This window comes from Nesoenas mayeri, assembly GCF_963082525.1.
Source record: "Nesoenas mayeri genome assembly, chromosome: 4".
NCBI lineage: Eukaryota > Metazoa > Chordata > Aves > Columbiformes > Columbidae > Nesoenas > Nesoenas mayeri.
In genome coordinates, this window is record NC_137540.1 from 46,032,913 (window position 1) to 46,054,617 (window position 21,705).

Below are 21,705 nucleotides of genomic sequence, written 5' to 3' on the forward strand. Positions count from 1 at the left end.
AACAAGGTACAATGACGACAGTGCTATGTATACATGAAACAGCAAATCTTTCCCCACAGATCTTGTGGCTTCTCTAATGAGATAAACAAACTCAACCACATACAACAAGGGAAACGACGCTTTCTGGAGACAAGAAAAAAGTGTGTCCCAGAGAAGGAAAAGTCTGCATATGAACACATAGCACAAAGTAGGTCACTTGCCACAAAAATCCTGTTGTGTTTAATTTATAGTTGAGTCCACATTTGCCCTACAGTACCAGTGAATAAGGGAAGGGAGTTTCAACTACATTTGCATCAAACATGCTAGCTATTTGTCAGGAAACATCAAAAAACATCAATTACACTCAACTTACAGAATCAAATTTCCATCCCATAAAATCTGAAATTACAGTATATAGCAATAAGTTGCTCCTTAAGCACTGGAAATAATGCAGTTTGATTTTTCACTCATTAGTGTCCCATGATTTACTAGGAGTTTTTTACAGACTCCTTCCTGCTTGAGGGTTCCCTCCCATCTCTAGTAAGATGGGGAGCTCATACTGCAACCCTTTCCTCCATCGGGGGGAGTTATACGTCTTTTTCCTACTTACCTAAAAACAGTTTCAGAACTCAACAGAGTTCAATTATTGTTGTGGCCTGCACCTACCTGTTAAATTGGAACAAAACTGGCCACTTAAAAAAAATATTGGTAAAGAAACAAATTTTCCTTAGCACATCAGGATAAAAATCAGAGTTATCAGTGGAAAAGAATTTGAAGAAGTACCCATGCTAATGCATTTGGGCTGGTAAGCAGAAACCAGAAGGCCTGAGCCCAAGTAAACACCACAGAGTTGGCATCTGCATGAGACCACTGTACATTCATGGTTGCCTTTTCATTACTCTCTTATGTATACTCAGTGTTCAGCAGAATGGGATTTTGGTGAGTGCTCTGTCTCTCATTGCCAAACTGTAGAACAGGGTCTCAATGTCTGGAGAAGCAGATACTGAGAAAGTGACCAGCTACAAAAATGTAGCTACAATAACTTTTAAGAGCAACAGCATAGGAAAGTGAGGGAGTGATCAGGCAAGGCAGAAGCAGCTGAGAAGCCACAACAAAGGGTCTCTGAACTAGGGATGCTGAGAGTGGGGAGGTGGGAGCTGGGCCTCCATCCTGCCCCCGACAGGCTGAGAAACCCTGTTTTTCCAAACAGGCTTTAACTACTACACCCTAAGCTGAGAAGTAGAAATACCATTTTGAGAATATCCACTTACTTGTGCTAAAAATCTAATACTAACAATTTAAGTTTTAAAAAATATAATTTCAGGTCGCATTTCCAATTTAGAAGTTATTTTAAAAGCATTTTCAGCATGCAGTGTTAAAAATGCCAAGAATCAAATCAGCTTTTTATTTACATCTGTCACATCACTGTGGTATGCACCATCATGTCCTGGGGATGCTCCAACACTCTCACACAACTGCTGCTGAACATTATGAGAAAAAGCTACAACATTCCATTGTATGTTCTTTGACAAAAAATAAAATGTAGTTGCTCTGGTTCTAACTCACATCAGGTTTCACTCCTTCTGTAAATGAGTAAACAAAACTATATCAGTTTTAGCTGTTAAATCAGTCAGCAGCTTAGATATTTCACAAGGGCCCCACACTTGTAAATGAAAGAAAAAAAAAAAAGCAAATAAACTATTTGTCACCTCTGCTACCAAGAGAGCTAATTCAAGTTTCTCTGGTTTGGGGAGGTATTTTTATACCTCTTAACATAAATAAACAAGACAGAAGGAAGCTCCAAAGCACCCAAGTTTTTGCCCAGGCTCTTACAACTGCAGGCTACACACACGGATGCTCAGCCCTCCGCTTTCATCAATGCTGAATGTCTATAGTAAACATTGTTTGTAATGATCCCCTCCAAACGTGCATGATGAAAGTGCACATTTTGCAAATGACACCTCAGCCAATCTGCCCCATCTGCATGAGAGACAGCAAATGATTTCACTCTTCAGGCATTCAAAATAAAATGCACATGCGGCAAATTCCGAGCTGGCAGGAAAATCCAGTCATTAAAAAAGTGATTTGTTTTCTACATGTGCAAACACAAAGGCTCCATTTATTTCCATTGCCATTAAGAAAATGAACTGTTATATTTTTTTAAACAATCACAGCCAGCACATTTTGGAAATGTTTTAATTTCAAAAATACTAACTAGCAAATTAGAGTTTAAATAGCTTTTCTAAAGTGGTACCATTTTAGATACAGTTTTCTGATTGATGGCATCGCTTTCTCCTGCGGGAAAAGGTTTTACTGTCTTTTGTATATACTGTAGTGATGTCTGTTTCTTGCTGGAGTCACTAAATTAAAGAAGAAATCTAAACTATGTGAATTTTAAATAAAATTATATTCATTAATAAGAAGATACATTTTACATTCTGGGAGCCTGAAATAAACGTACATTTCTTTTAAAATTAGAAATGTATGGTGCCTGTCTTTCTGTATTTCCCTATTTCTCTTCATGATGGGAAAAACAGAACAGCAAATAACAAAAATAGTAAACATAATTGATATAGCCCCATCCTAAGAAAGTTTGTAAACATGCTTAACTTTATACAGAACAATTTGCTTAATTGAATTAATTGGGAATATTTCCAATGCAAAAATGCAAGCATGTGTGCAGTTATTTTTAGGATCAGGATATGTAAGGGTGATCTGTACAGAAAACAGAGCTATTCATTTTTTTCAAATTTCTTAATCTGCATCTATTTTTGTGGCTATAGCAACATCTGGTGGACAAACAGCAAAACATAAAGCCTGTGTGCTTCCATCATGTGATACAAATATATGTATTCTAAAACTCAAACTATTTGATCGCTTTTGTTTTTTTAAACTTAGCAAGTAAAAGCAACAATTTAACTTAGATAATTCTTAATAACTTTAAATGTGTTACACTTCTTATAAAATGCTTTATATTCTTAATCAAAGTGCATCTTCTTAATCAAGGCATCTTTGCTTCATAACATACTAAAACACCACCTTTTCCTCTCCCATTTTACCTCTCAGGCAAGTGCCGGTGTACTTTGAAGTACTGGCCATGGTGTATCAATATATACTGGTCCACTTCGTCAAGAGTACACAAATACCCACCTGGACATGTTCCTGTGCAACCTCACCTAGGTGTTCCTGCTCCAGCAGGGGGATTGGACCACATGATCTTTTGAGGTCCCTTCCAATCCCAAACATACTGTGATACTGTGATACTGTGAAATGCTAAGGTTGCATGATTAAGCAATCAAAAAATAAATTCTCAATCACAAATAACGTTGTAAAGTTAGAGTTAAGAAAACAATAAAGAATTCCTGCATATTCCCTCTCCACAGAATCAAAGCCTAAAAAGAACCCAAAATAAAACCCCAAAATAACCAAAACACGGAAGAACAACTTAGCATGCAAGGGTGAAGGTGAGTGATCAGCCTGCTCACAGGCACAGGTTTTGCTTCACTCATTTTCTCTGTATTTTCTTCCAACTCCTATATAATTGCTCTCATTTTTCATGTTTCCTTTACTAAAATTTCTGCCTTGTAGGCATATCTTTAGAACTGGGGTGGGGGTAAGTATTTAGTGATAAAATGAGAGTCAAATATAATTATAACTGTATTTGCTAAAATTGCTTGATGCTGAGGTTAGCTTCAATTAATTTCAGATGTGTTGGAGATGTGAGAATGTAGAACAAAACACAAATATAATTGACCAAAATGTTTTAGCAGGGAACAAGACATTGTATCTACCACTAAAAACAAGGACGCAAACTAAGGAACAACCATTGTATTATCAGTTGTAAAATTCTAAGACAGTGTTGAAAGGTTTCTAGAAGTCAGGCAATAATCTCTAGAAATGTGAGAACAGAAAACAGAATGTACTTGGGGGACTGGTAGGAGTCTGGCTAGGTATCTTGATCTTGTGTTTTTAAATCTGGATCTTCTCTGGTCCTTCACATACAGTAAGATATGTGGGACACTCACAACCTGACTGGATCAAGACTTTACAAACATAGCACTTCCCTGATTGCAGCTCCATGCAGAGATCAGAAGTGGTCAACAAGCCGTCTGTCACTGCCTGCAACTTTCTGTACTGCCTATTTTTTCAGCTTTTACTGGAAGAACTAATTGCAAGATGCAAGTTCCTGGGACTGGCAAGTCAATAAATCAATAAAGTCACGTGCTGTCTACTACAGCAACACACCGCTTCATGTTATCGACTTCTCAAACACTGATCAAGGACACAACTGTCTTTCACTGAAAAACTACAACAGAAGAAGACACTAGCAGGGAAGTAGCATGCCTGAGACATAAAAAAGTGTTCTGAATTTAAACACACCAGCAGCTCGATTCAAGTATTGCTTTTGCTGACAAGCCCATGCCTCCTCCCAACTCCCTAAAGCTCCAAAATCCAGGACTTGCCAAAATGTCCTGAAAGTCCATTACTGTTGCTTCCATTTCACATGGCAGCTGTAACTTCTCCATTTTCACAGATAAAATTATGGGGTTTGTCATATTAGGCACATAAATAGAAAAGCATTCTGGTGAGAAGTGCCAAGGTCCTGGATCCAATCACAGTGTCTGTGGAAGACACCTGCAGTCATCCCCAAACTCCAGGGTCAACCATTGGGACATTACACATGTAGAGTTTTATTACCTGGCCACAATTTCAGTAATTTTAAAGGCTTTCACATAACCATATACCATGCCTACGGCTCTTGTAAAAGATGCAGTCCCCACCTCCTGCCCCAAAAGCAACAGACCAGTGTGATCATGCACATGCCCCTTTGTTGACAGACAGGGCCCCTGACCAATGAAACGCCTTGGTTGAGAGAAGTTTCTGGACCACTACCATAACTGACCACAGCTCAGATTCAACTTCAGGTATAAATGGAGCCCACCAGAGGCACAATTTGAGTTGGTCTTCCTCAGGATAGTGGGTCTGGTGGTTTATCCTCCATAGAGTGGGACACTAGCTAGCGAAATGTTTTTGAGGAGTAAGTCACCTTGCCTAATTGGTAAAGCAATCATCTAGGTACTTTTGAGAGTGCTTACTTTTGATGAGTGAGAAAATGCACATTTTGAGTCATCATTGTAGAGTTTTGGGATCCCTTGAGTCTGAATCGGCTGTGTAGTAACTGAACTCCTAACCAGTAACCAAATCCGCGTTTTATAATGTTGTAGTGCTGAATGATTTTTTGACTAGCCCCGTTTCTAGTTGGTTTTCCACTGAACAATTCTGCTTAGAATAAAGTCCGTTTGGAGCTTACCACCTGTCTAAACTGACTTTTGAGGTGCCTCTCCAACACTCTAATTTCCTACTTGGAGAAGATACCTTTGGGGTGCTGGGAACTTGGAAGCATAGATAGGTAATGAAATCAGAAATGAAAAGGAAGCAAACCAACGCAAGCATCTCTGTATGTGTTAAGATTCATTCCATCTCATTTGACCAGCTAAAATAATCAGCAGACAGGCTTTGGGGCACAAAGCCTCCTGCATTAGTGTGAAGTAGAAACAACACATTAACCATGAACTACTGCCCAAATTGGGAGTCTAATCACACATACCAGGAAGGCCATTCAACTAAGAAGAAGTAGTGATACTTGTTGAGAAGATGGTGAGTTAACTGTGTGAGAGAAAGCTGGTTATACCTGTGGGGGAAAGCCTGAGGCAGACTTTACTCTGTGGAATAACAACTGGCTAAAAGGATGGGGAAAAAGAGTCATAAACCTCACTTTGTCGCTAGTTTGGCGCATTTCAGTGACTCGAGAGCTTCATTTCTCCAGCTTGTCCTCACTCGAAGCTTCTGTTCCTGCATCAGCAAGGCCTGCCGCCCCTGCCAGAGGGCATAGGGCTCTGCTGTGAGACCATTCCATGTGCCTGTAGCTGCACACGAACACGTGTTGCTACCGCACACCAGAGGGGAAGCTGCGGGCGCTTCATTCCGTGCCGCTAGGGGCCTGCAGTCCTGCAAAGCGCCACAGCAACCGGTGGAGCCGAGCCAAGGGGAAGGTCCTGGGGGACACGCTCTGAAACGTAATTTTAAACTTTTCTTGGTTTATGTTTCCCCTACAATTCTGTATGCACGAAACACGGAGCGGAGGCTGCAGTGCTGCCGTCTGCCCCCTAGGGGGCGCGCGCTCCGGAAGTAAGGGAACGAGGGCGGCCGAAGGTTGTCGCTCGGGGGCTTCCGTCCGTTCGCGGTACGCAGCTGGGCGTGTCCTCCCGCGCTCGCCGTAGGCCGACATGGCGGAGTACTCCTGCGTGAAATCCACCAAGCTCGTCCTCAAAGGGGCGAAGCAGAAGAGGTGAGGGGTGGGTGGAGCGCGCTGCCCGCCGGCACTGGCCCCCGGCACTGCCCCGGCCTTTCTGCCCCGCCACTGCGGCAGCCGCCGCGCTGACAGACCCCGGCCGGGCTCCCCCGCGCTGCGTTGGTGTCGCTGCAGTGGGGTGAGGCCGGGCCGTCCCGTCCCGGGTGCGGGAAGGGCCGGGGGTTCCGGGCTGTCAGCCCCTCGCTCCCGGCTGGTGTCACCGACCCGCTGCTGTGGGGCTGGGGAGGGGGAGCGGGACCGGGCGGGAGAGCTCGCCGTGGAACGGCCGGGTCGGACACACTTCCTTATTTCCTTTGTGTCTCCCTTTGCAGCAAGAAAAAGCACAAGGAGAAGAAAAGGAAAAGGGAAGAGGATGCGGCCGAGCAACTTGACATTGTTGGTGAGCTCCAGGAGTTCCGTGGTAGTGCAGGAATTGTAGGGGAGGGCAAAAGCTGAGGAGATTGGTGTAGCGCTGTGTAAACTAAGTGTAGTCCCTGTAGAGATTTATAACTGTTCCTCACAACCTGTTATTTGTATGTTGGGTTCCTCCTAGACCTCAGATGGAAATTCTGACACCAACAGAATGGATTTTCAACTTATGTTTTTAGCTAAAATATCTTTTTATATAATCTCAAGCTACTTACCAGCTTGGATCTTTTTTTCTTCTTCTCCCCCCCCCTACCCCCAGCCCCGCGTGGTGTTTGCTTCAGGAGGAGAGACTTTCGTTAGCACTGTAATGCGGTTACTTAGTGAATGCATTTCTATGTACATTACTTATATCTGTTACTATGACTTTAAAAATTAGTGATTGGATCTCCTATGCTTTCTGTGCTTACTCTGACACTAGTTGCTTTCTGACAGCCTTCTTTAGTTCACTCAAACCTTTGGTCCTTTCAAGAGGAAAAGAGTTTTGGTTAGTTTGTTTATTTGCTTTTAGTTTCACATACTTGTTTGACTGCTGTGATGTGTTTATATTACAAATTTGCTACTGTTATTTGAAGCTGAAGACACAAACATTACCAGTAACAACATATAACTTTACTTTTTCTTTTTTCATAAAATAAAAAGATCAAAGTATGTATACTCATGAGTGGTAACTTGCCAGACTATTGCCCTTTGGCTTTGTCATGTCCTTGATTGATCACAGCTCACTTCTCAAACAAAACCAGCTAAAAACTAACCATAAAGTCATGAGAGACGCAGATGTATACTGTAGTACAGCACACATTACTGGATAGATGTCATTTTTCTGTTATTTGTGTATAGGTGTAAGCTAAAGCAGCACAAGGGAAAATCATCCTTGGTCCTGTGTTAAAACAAATTGTGATACAGGATAAAATTGGTTGTTGTGTCTTACACTAGAAGAATGTCATGGATGTTGCACATTCTTTATTTAGCCAGATTTCAAAAACTGGGAGAAATTTGGAAAATTCATACACCAATCTACAAACCCTGACCGTATAGAACAAGACAATTAGCTCCATATGTTGTATAAACATAGGGGAGGATGATTTCTGCTGAAGGCAGATTGTTGTGCCAAATTTACCATGTCAAAAAAAGACATCATATTCTGATTAATTAAGAATAGTTATTATCTTAATCAGTAGAAAATACCTCTGAGACGGTACACCAAAAGAAAATTTTACTGTTAGAAAAATATAAAGGTAATAATTCTAATTTGTGCACCTGGGTAGGGCTACCTTTAACTTGGGTAGAATTATGTGGTGCTCAAACATTCAAACACAGATTAGTTAATCTCTTTGTGTTGGAAAATGTAATAATTGGATATGACCCCAAAACTGCAGGGAGCTGGTCCAGAGGAAAAAAAAATACCTTCCTTGTGAGGTGCATTTTTGCTGGATCAACTGAATGGATCAACTTGCTCTATGGACTAACATAAAAAAGGGATGAAGCACAAGAGCCTGTGACTGGGAATGGCAGGGAAGATGCAACAGCAGGACTTCATTTCAGCAGCAACATCATTAATTTGCTCTGTAGTATAATGTACAAAGATCTTGAGATGGCAATAGCAATTGTATCTTTAGAATTTCAAATCTCAGAGAAGATACCGAAATATCTCTTGACCACTGCAATCAGAAGTTGTAATTACTCTAACTGTCATGGTTTTGTATTTTAGGAAACTGGTGGGCTGTCAGTAATTTCGGTGAAATTACAGGAACTATAGCTATAGAAATGGATAAAGGAGCTTACATCCATGCCCTCGACAATGGCTTGTTTACACTTGGAGCACCACATAAAGGTTCGTTTTGGGAAACTTGGAATGAAGCAGGTTTAGTAATGAAAGGCATAAAAGAATAAAAGTAGCATCACTTCAAGGCAGGCAGTTTTATAGCTAAAAGCAGTTTATTACAAATAATGCAATAATCCTAGTTGTACCATGCAGATGATTTAAACCTAATGACTACCAATCAGTTTCACTTACTTAGTTTCTTGCTGTTTTATGTGTACAATAAATTGAACTGCATTGAGGATTATCACCTGTTAAAGGCCATACCACTTACTGGTTAAGAAGCAGTATAGCTTTTATTAAATACTATAAAATCTTTATGGTGTCAGTTGAAGAGGGAAACTTGAGGCAGATGATTTTCAAGCGTTATTGCAGCATCCTCATCTTAATATACTTGTTTTGTTGCTGCACAAGTGGGCTGCTAATGTGGCAGGATAATTAGCTTGTCCTTACTTTGAATTTGAGGGCCATCCGTCAGACAAGGACTATTTCAGAAGCCTGACAGTGTGTTTCACCTCCAGGGAGAGATAAAAGGAACAATGGCATTATCTCACTTTGGTTTTGAGAGGTGGAGAGGCTAGTAGCTTTTAGGATACTGAGTTTGTATTATGGTTCAGCTATGGTAACATTTTGGTATGGAAAAAATAGCATTACAAGGAGATAGAGGTTTTCAAAGCCACCTGGAGAATTACAAAATATTCTTGGCTGTAAATTTCTTGACACAAGGATTGCCTTTATTTTCTGTTTTGTTCAAAGCACTCTAAATCTATGAACATGAATAATGAGCACCTACATTGCTTTTAGAAAAGTGAATAGTTGAAAAAAGAATTTTTATAGAAATTAAGTATTGCAGCTTTCTGAAGTATTTAGCAATGGCTTTTTTTTTGAAACTGTAATATTAACAGGTTAAAATATATTTAATACCTCATACCTAACTAATGGAAAATTCATTCCACAGATGATGAAGGCCCTAGTCCCCCTGAACAGTTTACAGCAGTAAAGTTGTCTGATACAAGGTAATTACTGTAACAAAATGTTACAAGTTTTGATACTTGTTATGCTTGTTTCTTGTGTGAATACATGTTTTAATATTCTCTTGAAATACATTACCTGCTAAGAATGTAATTGTGATGTGTTGGATATTGTGAGTTGCTTGAACTAAAAATATTCTTTATTGTTTTCCTGTGTTTTCTATTTGAGGATTGCTCTGAAGTCTGGTTATGGCAAATACCTTGGTATAAATTCAGATGGGCTTGTTATTGGACGTTCAGATGCAATAGGATCAAGAGAGCAATGGGAACCTGTCTTCCAAGATGTAAGCTGCTTGGAATAATTCATTTTATGTTTCTAACATTTGACTGTATTTTGATTTCATCTATATTGATATTCTTTGTCTGTATAGTAAAAGCCTTTTGCAATCTGTTTCATATTGTAACTTTTAGTCTTCTGTTCTCCCAACTGCAATGCATTTACTACAATCGGAAGTTCTTAAAATACCTCAAGTTACTGCATTTTGGCAGCTATAAGCATCTTAAGAATACAGGAGCCAGCAAGTCGTCTGGCTAGCTATTGAAGTGTTCATGTAGAAAAGAATAAAACACATTTATGGAGTTTTGTGGTGTATTGTAAAGGATAAATGTTATGAATCAAGGACTACATACAAACTCTTTATTCTAATAATATGTGATATTGTTTCTGCAGAAGAAAATGGCATTACTGGCAGCAAATAGCCGCTTTATTAGGTGTAATGAAGAGGGAGACATAGAAGCCAAAAGCAAAACTGCAGGGGAAGAAGAAATGATAAAGGTAATCTATTAGTTCTATAATTAATACAGAGTTAGCATGGATATTCAAAAAAACAGGTGTCTATGTGCTACAATTTAATGTTAATACAGTTAACATTTTTTTCTGTAAGCTGTCAAGTGATTTGGCCACAAGAAATGCAGCTCTGGAACTCATTTGTCTAAACTGCGATGCTTCCAGTAGCGATACAAAGCTATTCTACCACTATGGAAGGGCAAGATGTTGGGGGCAGGACCATCTCTAGGATATTCCAGATAGTACTGAACAACTTGGTACAAGAGAGATTAATTATGACTGCGGCAGGGACAGAGAAGTGTTTATCACAATGATGCAGAAGAGATCTTTTAAGTGAGAGATATAAAACTATCTTGACTTTCTCTGCATATGGAAAGTATATCTGTGCTTCCAAATAGAGATACTTGTCTACTAGTCAAAGCAAAAATATTTTTAAGACAGTCTCTGAAAAAGGCATTTTACCCCTTGTAAAGTGAAGAACCGTAATGGTGCTGCTTTGAGATGAAGGGGATTGTTTTACAGTAGTATCAAGGATTGCACTTAGTATTTCCCATACTTCGTGCAGTTGTTGCTTTTATTGTAGTTTTCTCCAGCTGTGAATTAAACAATTTGAAAGCTGTGAACTTAAAGTCACCGTGACTCTCATTCTGTTGTGAAGGGTGTGTTGTTGTCTTTAAGCTGTACCCTCTGGTTTTAAAAATACAGGCGTTTTCTGGTTTGTTTTGTTTTTCTCTCAATTACTAGATTCGTACTTGTGCTGAAAGAGAAGCTAAGGAGAAAGATGATGTTCCACAAGAAGACAAAGGAAATGTTAAACAGTGTGAAATCAATTACGTGTATGTAGTTTAGAGCTGTTACCAGGCTCAAGTACCTTTTTTCATTTCTCTTTGGGGCTGCCTTTGGTGGAAGGGCCAAACTCCCAGCCTTTCACCTCAGCAGGACAGGGGAACAAAATAGGATGAGAAAGCTCATGGGTTGGGATAAGGACAGGGAGATTATGTACCAGTTACTGTTACAGGCAAAACAGACAACTTGTGGAAAATCAGTTAAATTTCTTACCCTTTAAAGCACATTTAGGGAGTGAGAAACAAAGACAAAAGTCTTGCCACCTACAGCCAAAACACTTGCTCCCTGATTTGTCATGCTAGCAGTTAAAGAAGGGGCTCTTTAGAACTTGTAACCATGTCATGCCAGTCATGTAGGGCTCGTTCTCACCTAGACTGCCAAAAAAAACCCTGAATAGTTTTTACCTACAGAACTCTTAGTTACAATATTGGATACTGTGTTGGTTTGCTGTATTTTATTAGGCCAGTTGCCTCCTGCATAACAGAAGTTAAGATTCTTATTGCAACTGTTGTTATATTCAAACACAAAACTTGAAAGAAATTACACTCTTTACATTTTTTCCCCCCTTTACAGAAAGAAATTCCAAAGCTTTCAAGACAAAAAGCTTAAAATAAGCAAAGAAGATACAAAAGCCCTCAGAAAAGCCAGGAAAGAAGGCACTTTTCATGAAATGCTGCTTGACAGGTACTTCAGAATACAAGAAATAATGTACCAATTGAAAAATTACAGGGAGGTGGAATTACAGTAAACTTGGGGTACAAAAGAAAGCCAGATTTCAGGGTTACGAGGTGTTGAGCATTTCCTGCCTGGCCAGTGCTCTGCGTGAGTTCCGTGGTTGGCTTTTTGTTGTTGTTCTAAATTTTCTACTTCTCTAGCTAAAGTTTGCAGGTTTGGATTTACTCAGAAATCTTTTGAAAAATCTCTTAACTAGGTTGTTAAATTTGTTTAGTATGGAGGAGCTGAGAGAAATCTTTTTAATAACAAAAATTAAGCTAATTTTTAACACTTCCAGTATTTGTGGCACCACAGTATTCTGGAGATGGGAATGCTGCATTTTAAAGAGAAACAGCATTTCTTAAGAACAGTCTTCATGTTGTCTAGTGAGGATATTGTTTTTCTTCCCTGAGCTGAGACTATAGAAGCTGTCTTGAATTTTTAAAACATTTTGTAGCAGTATAAATATTTGCATTAATTCAGTAGGTGAAAATGCAGAAGACTATCTTATAATTGCAAGTGATGTGATAACACTCTTAGGTCATCAGTATCAGTTTCAAATCATGCTGAGTCTGAACTGCATTCCTCAGAATGGACAACATGCAATTCATGATGATTTGAAGGGAAAGACAAGGTTAACTTTAGACGTTGCAGTTCTAGCTCTTAATAAACAAGTGCAAATTGGTGTTAGGCTTTTATGTGTGCTTTGAAGTAAAGTTTAAGAAAAAATGCTTTCAATGCTTCCTTGATGCTCTGAGGAAGATAGAATACACAGATGTAATCATATTTGGTCTTAATCCAGATCTTGTTTCATTATTCTTTCCATACAGGAGAGCAAAAGTGAAGGCGGATAGATACTGCAAGTGACAACCAGCTGGTCCATTTTCTTCTGCATCTTTGACAGGGTCAAATTGAAAACAAGAGTAAAATGTTTTATAATTTATTTTTCATTGAAGGTGTTTTGCTGATGTTTTTATTACCTTATTTTTAAAGGATTGCCTGAGAGCTACAACTAAGCATCAAACTAATGTTGTCTTTCAGTAATGAACACTATTAAGTTTACTCTAAAACTACACCCTGTTGAAATAGGGAAGTTAATATTTAATGGAGAAGAAATTGACCCCCTGAATGTTCCAGGGTTGATGAAAGGAATCTGAACTTAAAGACAGGGCAGAAGACATTAAGAGCAGAAGAGAAAGACAGTGAAGTTCAAAAGTAAAATGTCGTTAACCCATTGAACCATCAGAAATACATAATTGTATTGAACAAGAAGTAACTGAAAATGCATCTCTTAGAACACATTCTGCCAGATCCTGAGTAGGACATCTGTGGAGCCATCAGGTGAGGACTGGCTCAGAAGGTACAGGGTCTGTAAAACAATGTTCAGAACAGCCCCACTCTTGAAGTTGGTAAATGGCATAATATGTGTGCCGGAAAAAGTGTTGATGAGTCGCAAGAACCATATTACAAATGAAAATGCTGGTGCTTCATAAAATAGCTCTTCTGTGTTAGCAGGCTGCTTATTTGACAAGAGGGAAAAACTGATTTTGCAAACTTGGTGGTTTCTCTATGGCATGGACTTCAATTAAAACAGCAGGGGACTCTTTTTAAGGTCATAGTATAATACGCATTCCTAGGATCTCATATAAAATATAGTTACCCCATCTGTTCTGATTACCAAGAAGCGTTTCAGTAACAGCCTCTCCATAGGAACTACCTCAGAACAATTGCTTACTCTCTTCACAGCTTCTCTAATAGGTGTCACAAAGATTACTTGTAACAATGTTGGGTATTTTTATGGCAATCATTTGAATTGTCTCTGTGGAGCTTCTCTTACCTGTCAGTTTGAACTGTACACATAGTTCAAAACTGTATTCTTTTGCAATATAATGATGTGTATAAAAAGAACACAAGAATGGACCAATAAAGTCTAGTCAGTAATGGCAATTCAAATCAGTCTAATTTTATAGGCTGTTGGTCTTGAGGAGGAAGCACCAAGAATTTAAGTACATCATAATTGTTTAAATCCTGTAGTGACTTTTCAGTGTGAAAAGTAATTATAGCTGGTTAGGGAAGGCTAGCTAAGCTTAGTAATAAAAGCTTTCATTTTTCAAAGAATTTTTAAAAAAATAAGAATACAGCCCATACAGATTTTATGGAACCAAAAGAATTAAAACTCCACAGGCTGGGCACATTCATAAAGTAACATAGGGATTCTTAGAAATGTTTGCTTCTAGAAAAGCAAACAAAAATCCAAACCTTCCCCTCATGGCATTTTTAAGCTTTTCCTTACCCAGCTCTATCCAGCTGAGTAGAGAGATTTTTGCCACTGGGCTTTTCTCCCAAAGGCAGCAGCACTCCCTCTTTTATATATGCTAAACCTACTATTCATTTAAGACCTATTTTACAAGAATAGGCATACTCACTAGTTCTTGCAGGAATAGCTGTTTTGAAATTAGTTTCTTTTCTTCCAATTTTAGCTTTTTCTGCAGAGGGAGATATTAAATGAGAAATCAAAATGCCCCCTCTGGGGAGTGGTTTGTGCAGCAATACTGGGATAGTGGCCAAATCCATGGAGATGTTTCCTGTCATTGCAGCTGCTGCTTAATGCTGATAAAAGTTCTATCAGAATGTGGAGGAATTAAATAAAAGCAAGGTCTATGCTGAATGAAAAAAAATTACTAAAATGAAATTATCAAATGAGAATTTTTCCTTCCATTTTTAGAGGTACAAAGGACCTCTCTGTAGTTGTGGTTTTATTGTTTGTTTTAAAAACAAATGATTTTCTTAAAGGAGAATTGTCTTTTTTTTCCCATATCTTGTCACTTATCTAAATAACGTATTTCAGGATATACTGTTAACAAAACGGTAATGGGATCGGATCGGATCAGATGGTTATGGAAAGTGATCAAATGCTTGACCTTTTTACCAGATAAATGGCTTCACTTTAAAGTTTTCACAGACTCTATTTCTAGTTCTAGAGCAAAACTTTGAGTTTACTCTTTAAGCCTACCACATAGCAGGAACGACTGAAAATTATCTTTCTTTCCTAATAGTTTCTATAATTACACATTCTTTCAAAGCAATCAATTGCTGAGAGTATCAATGTGTTTGTAGTGAGACTCTGCATTGAAACATTTGCAAAAAGAAGCTGTAATTAGTAGAACTGATCTTTGAATCTAGTTTAAGTATCTCTAGAATTCTATTAAAATTCCCTCATATATCTATAACCCAGTTATAAAATCTTATTAACTGTACCACTTGTGAATATTTGGCTTATACTAAGGGTATATAAAATACCACTAGTAAGCTATTTGCTATATAGCTTTAGCTCTAGGAAACAGGGGTGTACAATTATGTGGTCCAGAGGTCCTGGCTTTTAGTGATCTTTAGAGAGAATAGTTAGGTTTTCCAGGTAACTCTGTATATAACTTGATTGCTTTCAAATAAAAACAGACATCCCATCAATGAGAGCCATGCAGGTATAGTGTGTGGCTAACTTTTTAGCAACAGCAGAAATGGTCAAGCAGATGATACCAATTGTGTATGTAGCTTAGAAGCTTTTGAATTGCAGTGTGTGGCCATATGCTCTGTAACTCAGTTTTTGTAAAGAGGGCTGTGCTTCCATTTCCACAGTGAGTAAAAGGACATATTTTGAGTATTGTTGGAAAAGGTGCATTGAGCATGCCCAGGAGGTCTGGAAGAAGTATCAGTGCTGAATTTGCAGGGAGAAGGCCAAAAGCTATAAGTAAATAGATGTTTGTTGACAAATGCTCCTGGCCAGAGTCTGAGGAATTCTTGGATGAAAATATAGCATAGCTGTGGATTGTGCTATCACAGAAAAAAAAATGTTCATTTTTCCTCAGAGCTCCTCAGTTTGGTGTTGGACTGGGGATTAGGGCTCATTAAGTAGTTCTAGGTGTAGGTACCACGCTGCATGTCCCTCCCCAGAAATGTAAGTGATCTGATGCACATCCATTGCAACATTACAGACCTGAAACTGTCCTACTGCCAGCACTCCAAAAACACTGGGAAGGAGGCAGCATCACAAGGAGCAGGCTCTGGGCCAGAGTAATTATTTATTGGGCTGTTCATTGCAGGTGTCATTGGCCCATTATCAAGTGTGAATGGTAAATGCATCTGAAGTGAATGATGATGGCTGAAGTAGACTGATGTTACAGCATCTGTTTTTCCTTTCACAAATGTATTTTTAAAATAAAATCCTGTCTGGTAGAACTCATAAAAATGATTACTCAAACACGGAGCTGGAAGCAGAAGTCTGCTGTGCTGGTGGAAAGCATGCTGAAATGAGTCCTCAGAATCCAAAGAGCAGCCCCAGAAAGGAGTTTTCCATTTCTTGTTTATTGATGTAAATAGGAGAATGCAAGGTGTAGGCACTACAAGCAGTTCTAAGTGATAGAAAAATGGAACCGAGAGGCAGGTTTGTTACAGAGCTAGGAAGAAGGGAAGCAAAAAAGATGCCAGGCCGAATGAAATGAAACTGTCCCCAATACAAAGGGAAGTACTGGAGTTAGCAAGGGACTGGCTGCCCTATGGGGACTAAAGACAGTACAGTAGCAACGGGATTGTCCTCTGTGTTGGGACTCACGGTATGCTAGAGTCTTGCTAAAAACAGTGTCCTGAAATAACACAGAAGCAGGGGTCTAGGGAAGCCACTGGAAGTTTAGTCCCAGAAAAAGGAAATGGAAGGTATAAGGGAACAGTGAAGATGTGACTTAAACTGTTGCTATAAGGAGCCCATTGGGGTATTTTCCCCCTGGAAGCATTCATGGAGTCTTCTTGGTGATACCTGGCAGTAGTGTTAGCACAATGAGCTTTAATTTAACTGAAATGGAGAAGTACTTCCCCCTGAAAAGGGGAAGTAATTTGTGCAGCCTGAACTTCTGGAAGAAGCAACAGAACTGGGTAGTAGCAATACAGTATTGGATGGATGTGTGAGAAAGCAGAAGGGTGGATGTTTGAAGTACTGGTATCAGTGACACCAGCTGTCAGGTAGGACAGTTAACAAGTACACTGCACATCTTAAGCAGCTTCCTTCTTCTGCCTTAACCTAGATTTCACTGACAGAAGAAACCTAGACAATAAAATGGAGTACCTGAAGTACTGATGTGGACCCTGGAGGTGAGGCGTTCTGATAGAGCACAGCAGGATAACCATAGTGAGAGAAATACAGGTACTGAGAAATACAGGTACTGGAAGATGTTAACTATTCCAGAAACTTAGGATTTCTTTACTGGTGAATGAGCTAAACCGAAAGTGTGAAGAGGCTTTAAAAAATTAAGCTGTGAATGTGTACCATGGTATAGTTTTTTTTCCTTCAGAGCATTCAGCAAGAGTTTTTAATATTCTAAAGTCCTCTCTTTCCTACTGTTAAAAATGTCTTAAGGACAGTAAAGCTTCTAAAAACCTGTCTGCTCCAGAATATAAATCTGAGCAGAAGAGGCTGAAGATGTTTAGCAAGTAACGGGACCAACTTTATCTGGCAGTTTCTTACCATAGACCATAATACTATCTTCTAGTACCTGCAAGTAAATATAAAATTACTGTCTCACAGGTATGTTTTCAATCAAAAAAAAAAGAGGCTGGGCCCTACAGAAACTGCTTGATTTCTATTTTTTATTTGAGAGGGACACTCTCATTGAAATATCAAGGTTTTTTCTGTTAATGCTGCAATTTTCCTCATTTCCTAAATTCCCTGATGGGTTCTGTATCTTTTTCTACCAGCACTTAATGCTTTTCTGCCTTGGTCTCTAAAGCTCTGTGCAATTCCCATCTTAAGTTCTGAGCCGATTCCTTCCTACACACCGCAGCACACCCTTCCTTTGCCCAGGGCTTTCCCACCTCACAATGCATTTCTCATATCCTTTCCTGTTTATTAATTTCTGCAATGCCATGCAATGTTCCAGTCAGCCAGCTGCCAAAGACTTCCCTTCGTTTTCTTCCCACCCCTGGTTTGTTTAAAGAGAGTTAATTGCACATGGCATTAAGTCACAACATGAAAGACTCTGTTGCTGCTTTTCTGTGTGCCTAGTAACACGACATATCTCGGGCAGTGTGTGAAGCACAAGACATGAACTAAAATACAGGCATCCTGGAAGGTTTTTAGTATTTATTCATGGTGCTTCCAACAATTGTTGGTAATGTATACACTCATTATACATTCATTTGCTCACACTAAAATTATACCTATTTGGAATATGCACCTTATTCGGCTGCTGGCTTGTACTTGATATTGCAACAAATACACTACTTAGGTATAGTAGTGTATAAATAATAAGCAACAAGCTTAGATGCATCTCAAACTCTGTCTTTCTCATATTAGACTGTCTCTCCAGTTGCTCGTTTCCGAGGGTCTTAAGCAGACAAGGAGAAACTCCTTCCTAAAGAAGGCGCCTTTCATTACCATAAAACCTGCCTAAAAAGTCTCCCAAGGCCACAAAGTAATTAAAACATCACAATATTTACCACGTGAAAACTGGTGCCACGGGTTTGCTCTCAGTATTGCCTAAGAGAGGCGATTTTCCTTCAGATCTCCTTGTGCGAAGCTTCTGCCTTTTGGAAGTATAGCTGAGAATCAATACCTCTGCTTTATTAAAAACCCAAAGGAGGGCCGGGTAGGCGGGGGAGCGGGCTGGGCGGCGGGTGGGCCCCGGTGCCTCCGCCCCGGCGCTGCCGCCGCCGCCTCCTCCCGCCTCTGCGGGGCGGGCCAGGGCGGGTCATGTGGCCGCCGCCCCGGGGAGCGCCGGGCCGGAGCCGGGCGAGGAGGATGGCGGGCCGGGGCCGGGGCTGGGGCTGGGCGCTGCTGTCGCCCGCTGCGCTGCTCGTCGTGGCGGAGCTGGTCTGGGCGCCGGACCCGGTGAGCCTAGTGGCGCGGGGGGGAAGGGACGGGGTCGCCCCCGGCTCCTCTGTGGGGAGGCGGAGAGGGGGCGCGGCCGGGCCCGCCCGAGGGCTGGCGGGGCTCCGGCGGGCCGGGCGGGTGTGCTGGAGGGCAGGAGGCCACGCGTGTTTTTAAATCCACGGGTGTGAATCGAAGGCGGCGTTGCTCTGCCCTCGCGGACTTCGGAACTTTTAAATGGCCTCTCTGGCCGCCGCGACGGGTCCTGGTGTTTATCGGGGTGTTTGACGAGTCCGTACTCGCTCCTGCTTTCAATTTCACATACATCTGTAGCGTAGATAGTGTAACGTTGCACTGAAACAGTGATTTTTTCAAACCAGAAATTAATAAGAGTTTACTAAAAGCACCCACGCTTTTAAATCTGCTGGAGCTTAACCCAAGGGGAGAAGCGTAGAGCAGGTGGGCTTGGGGTGTTGGGTTGTTTGGGTGCTGTGGTGGTGGTGTTTGGGGATTTTTTTGTGGGGTTGTTTTGCTGTTGTTTTTGTTGTTGGTGGTTTTGTGTTGGTTTTTCATGACTAGGTAAAGTATTTAAATTTGGGGGCGTTGTGAAGTCAGAGAGAGGGGTAGTTGCTTGGAACGGGCTGATTTCCATCTCCTGGGCATGCAACAGCCGTTCTGCCTCCTGATGTGTCTTTTATTTGGGAGGCACTCCTTCATCTCTGCAGTTTCTGAATCTCCTCATCCTCTGTGAATATCTCTGAATTTTAAAATATTCTTATCTGGTTTAAAACATTTTGGGAGCACACTACTTGCTGTATTATTTTGTGTTCGCTCAAAGATTTTTCCTAACAAATTATATTGCTCTCAGGAAAACAAGTGTGGCTTTGGGGAGAAGCAGACTGTAGGAAAGGCTTTGGAGGACTGTGGACATTTAGATGACCCATGTTCCCTTAACATCTTATCTATACAGAATTAGGCCCTCTTTGCACCCAATCCCACCCTCCCCGTGAACAGCAGATTCCCATGACTATAAACCAGTCTCAGCTTAAAACACCTTCATAATTTTAGCTAAAAGCTTCCTTGGGTGGGGGGTGGGGGAGAAGATGCCAGCTATCAGCAAAGTCTGTCACTAGAGCTTGATTTTGTATTTGATTGCACTCAGTACATCTTTGCACTTGCACAATATCCACTGGGTGTCTGGGTTGCGGGTTGTGCTGCTCTGCAGCGCCGTGTCAGGCTTGGATATTTTATTTTTGGTTGAGATCCTGGGATGCATCATTTGCAGAAGAATGAACGACAATTGTTGTCTTCTTGTGTACAGCTGGTTGGGTTATTTTCGTTAACAAAGAACATGGAAGCTAAATGCCGTGAATTACGTCTCGGTGGTGCAGACTGTCCATCCCTTTAGCTTGCGGGTAGGCACCCTTGGTCGTAATGAGCTTTTTATCCAAACTGTAATTTAAACTGGCTCATTCCCCATTTCTTCAGTCCTGCAAGAGTACTCTTAACTTCTATGTTCAGAGGGGTGAACAGCGTTGGGACTGCTGCAGTGTGACAGGGCTGCATTGGCATCGTCCTGCAAGGGAAGAACAGAGAGAAAAATTTGTTAGACCAGAGTTCATAGACCAAAAGATGCTGAATAGAACAGATATTTCTTTCTGAAAGAGATTGAGTGCCGTGTCCTTAATCTACGAAATTATATTTAATAGATCAACAAGGTCATTTTATTTTTTTTTAAATATGAAGGTGAAAACCACTGAATATTAAGGAGGGATGCCAGAGAGGGTTCACTTAGATGTGTATATGTCTGAGAGTAGTGAAGAAAGTGTTAGTGCTGGCATTCTTTAGACAGGAGAAGCTACTTTGAACCTGCTTCACAATAATGGAGTCAGGCTAGGTTTTAAAATATTTACTCAGTACTTACTAAACTATGGATTAATTTTCTTTACTGCAGTGAATAATGGCTGTTATTTCTTCATATTCCACACCCCCAGGTAGCTGTTCCTCTTGGCAGTTTGTTAGCTATTTGGTTCCTTTTCTGCTCTACTATTTTTTCATACATTTGGTCATAATATAAATAATCTGTACTATTTCCATTTTTTTCTTATAATTTCCATCTTTCCCCATACCGTAGTGCCTTTCTTTCCCATTGTGTTCCCTCTCTTTAAGTGTTTTTCTGTTATGCTGCCACGAATCCATTTTTGTATCATTACAAACATGCGAATTCAGAAGTCAGCAGTACATTATCTAATCAAAATATGCAGCCTACTTGTAAAAGGCAATTAAAGCAATAAAAAAAGAGAGCCATTGAACCACCATTCAGGGATAGCTGTATCCCTCCTAGGGTGTTCAATGCATCTTTGAAAAGCAAATTTATAGTGACATCCTCCTGTTTGGAGCCAGCTTCTGCTTTCTGGGAGAAAATGAAACACAAGCTTGTCACATTGGAAACTCGAGGCGATTCTGTCATGCTGGAAGGCTGCTCCTGATTCTCTGTGTACAGCATTTATTGTTCCTCTTCCAGTGTCAAGCTTCTGCAGAAGGGAGGATCTCACTGACCACAGCACTAACTTCATAGCTGCTTATTTCATTCTAGTGATAGAAAGTGCCTGGTGGTTTTTCTATTGCTGTAAGAAAATTGCTTAGGTGTCTTTTTTCTTTGACCTTGTCAGAAGAGTTTGCTGTTAGTCTTTAGCTGATTGCAAAGGTAATATTTTTTTTGTTCCATTTTAGAACTTGGAGTGAAAAAAACAAAAACAAAATGACTTGTAGTTTTCTGGTTGTCTTGACATCTTTTTTAAATTACTGCTTATATGCCAGCATATGATAGTTTACCTAAAGAAACTGTTCATAATCTTGGCTTTCTTCAGCTATCTCAAATCAATGCTAACA

At 40.2% G+C, this 21,705-nt stretch overlaps 1 protein-coding gene across 2 annotated transcripts; it reads left to right on the plus strand.

Annotated features, from left to right (window-relative positions):
• The first annotated feature begins 6,206 nt into the window (after positions 1-6,206).
• On the plus strand, positions 6,207-12,907 carry FRG1 (FSHD region gene 1). Of its 2 annotated transcripts, XM_080344237.1 has the most exons (9): positions 6,207-6,328; positions 6,664-6,731; positions 8,469-8,591; positions 9,538-9,595; positions 9,780-9,894; positions 10,281-10,385; positions 11,142-11,233; positions 11,817-11,927; positions 12,788-12,907. In XM_080344237.1, the coding sequence occupies exons 1-9, from the start codon at positions 6,267-6,269 to the stop codon at positions 12,822-12,824; spliced, it is 771 nt and encodes a 256-aa protein (XP_080200363.1). In that variant the 5' UTR covers positions 6,207-6,266; the 3' UTR covers positions 12,825-12,907. The 2 variants fall into 2 exon arrangements, with proteins under 2 accessions (XP_080200363.1, XP_080200364.1); XM_080344238.1 differs by lacking the exon at positions 8,469-8,591.
• The last annotated feature ends 8,798 nt before the right edge of the window (positions 12,908-21,705 follow it).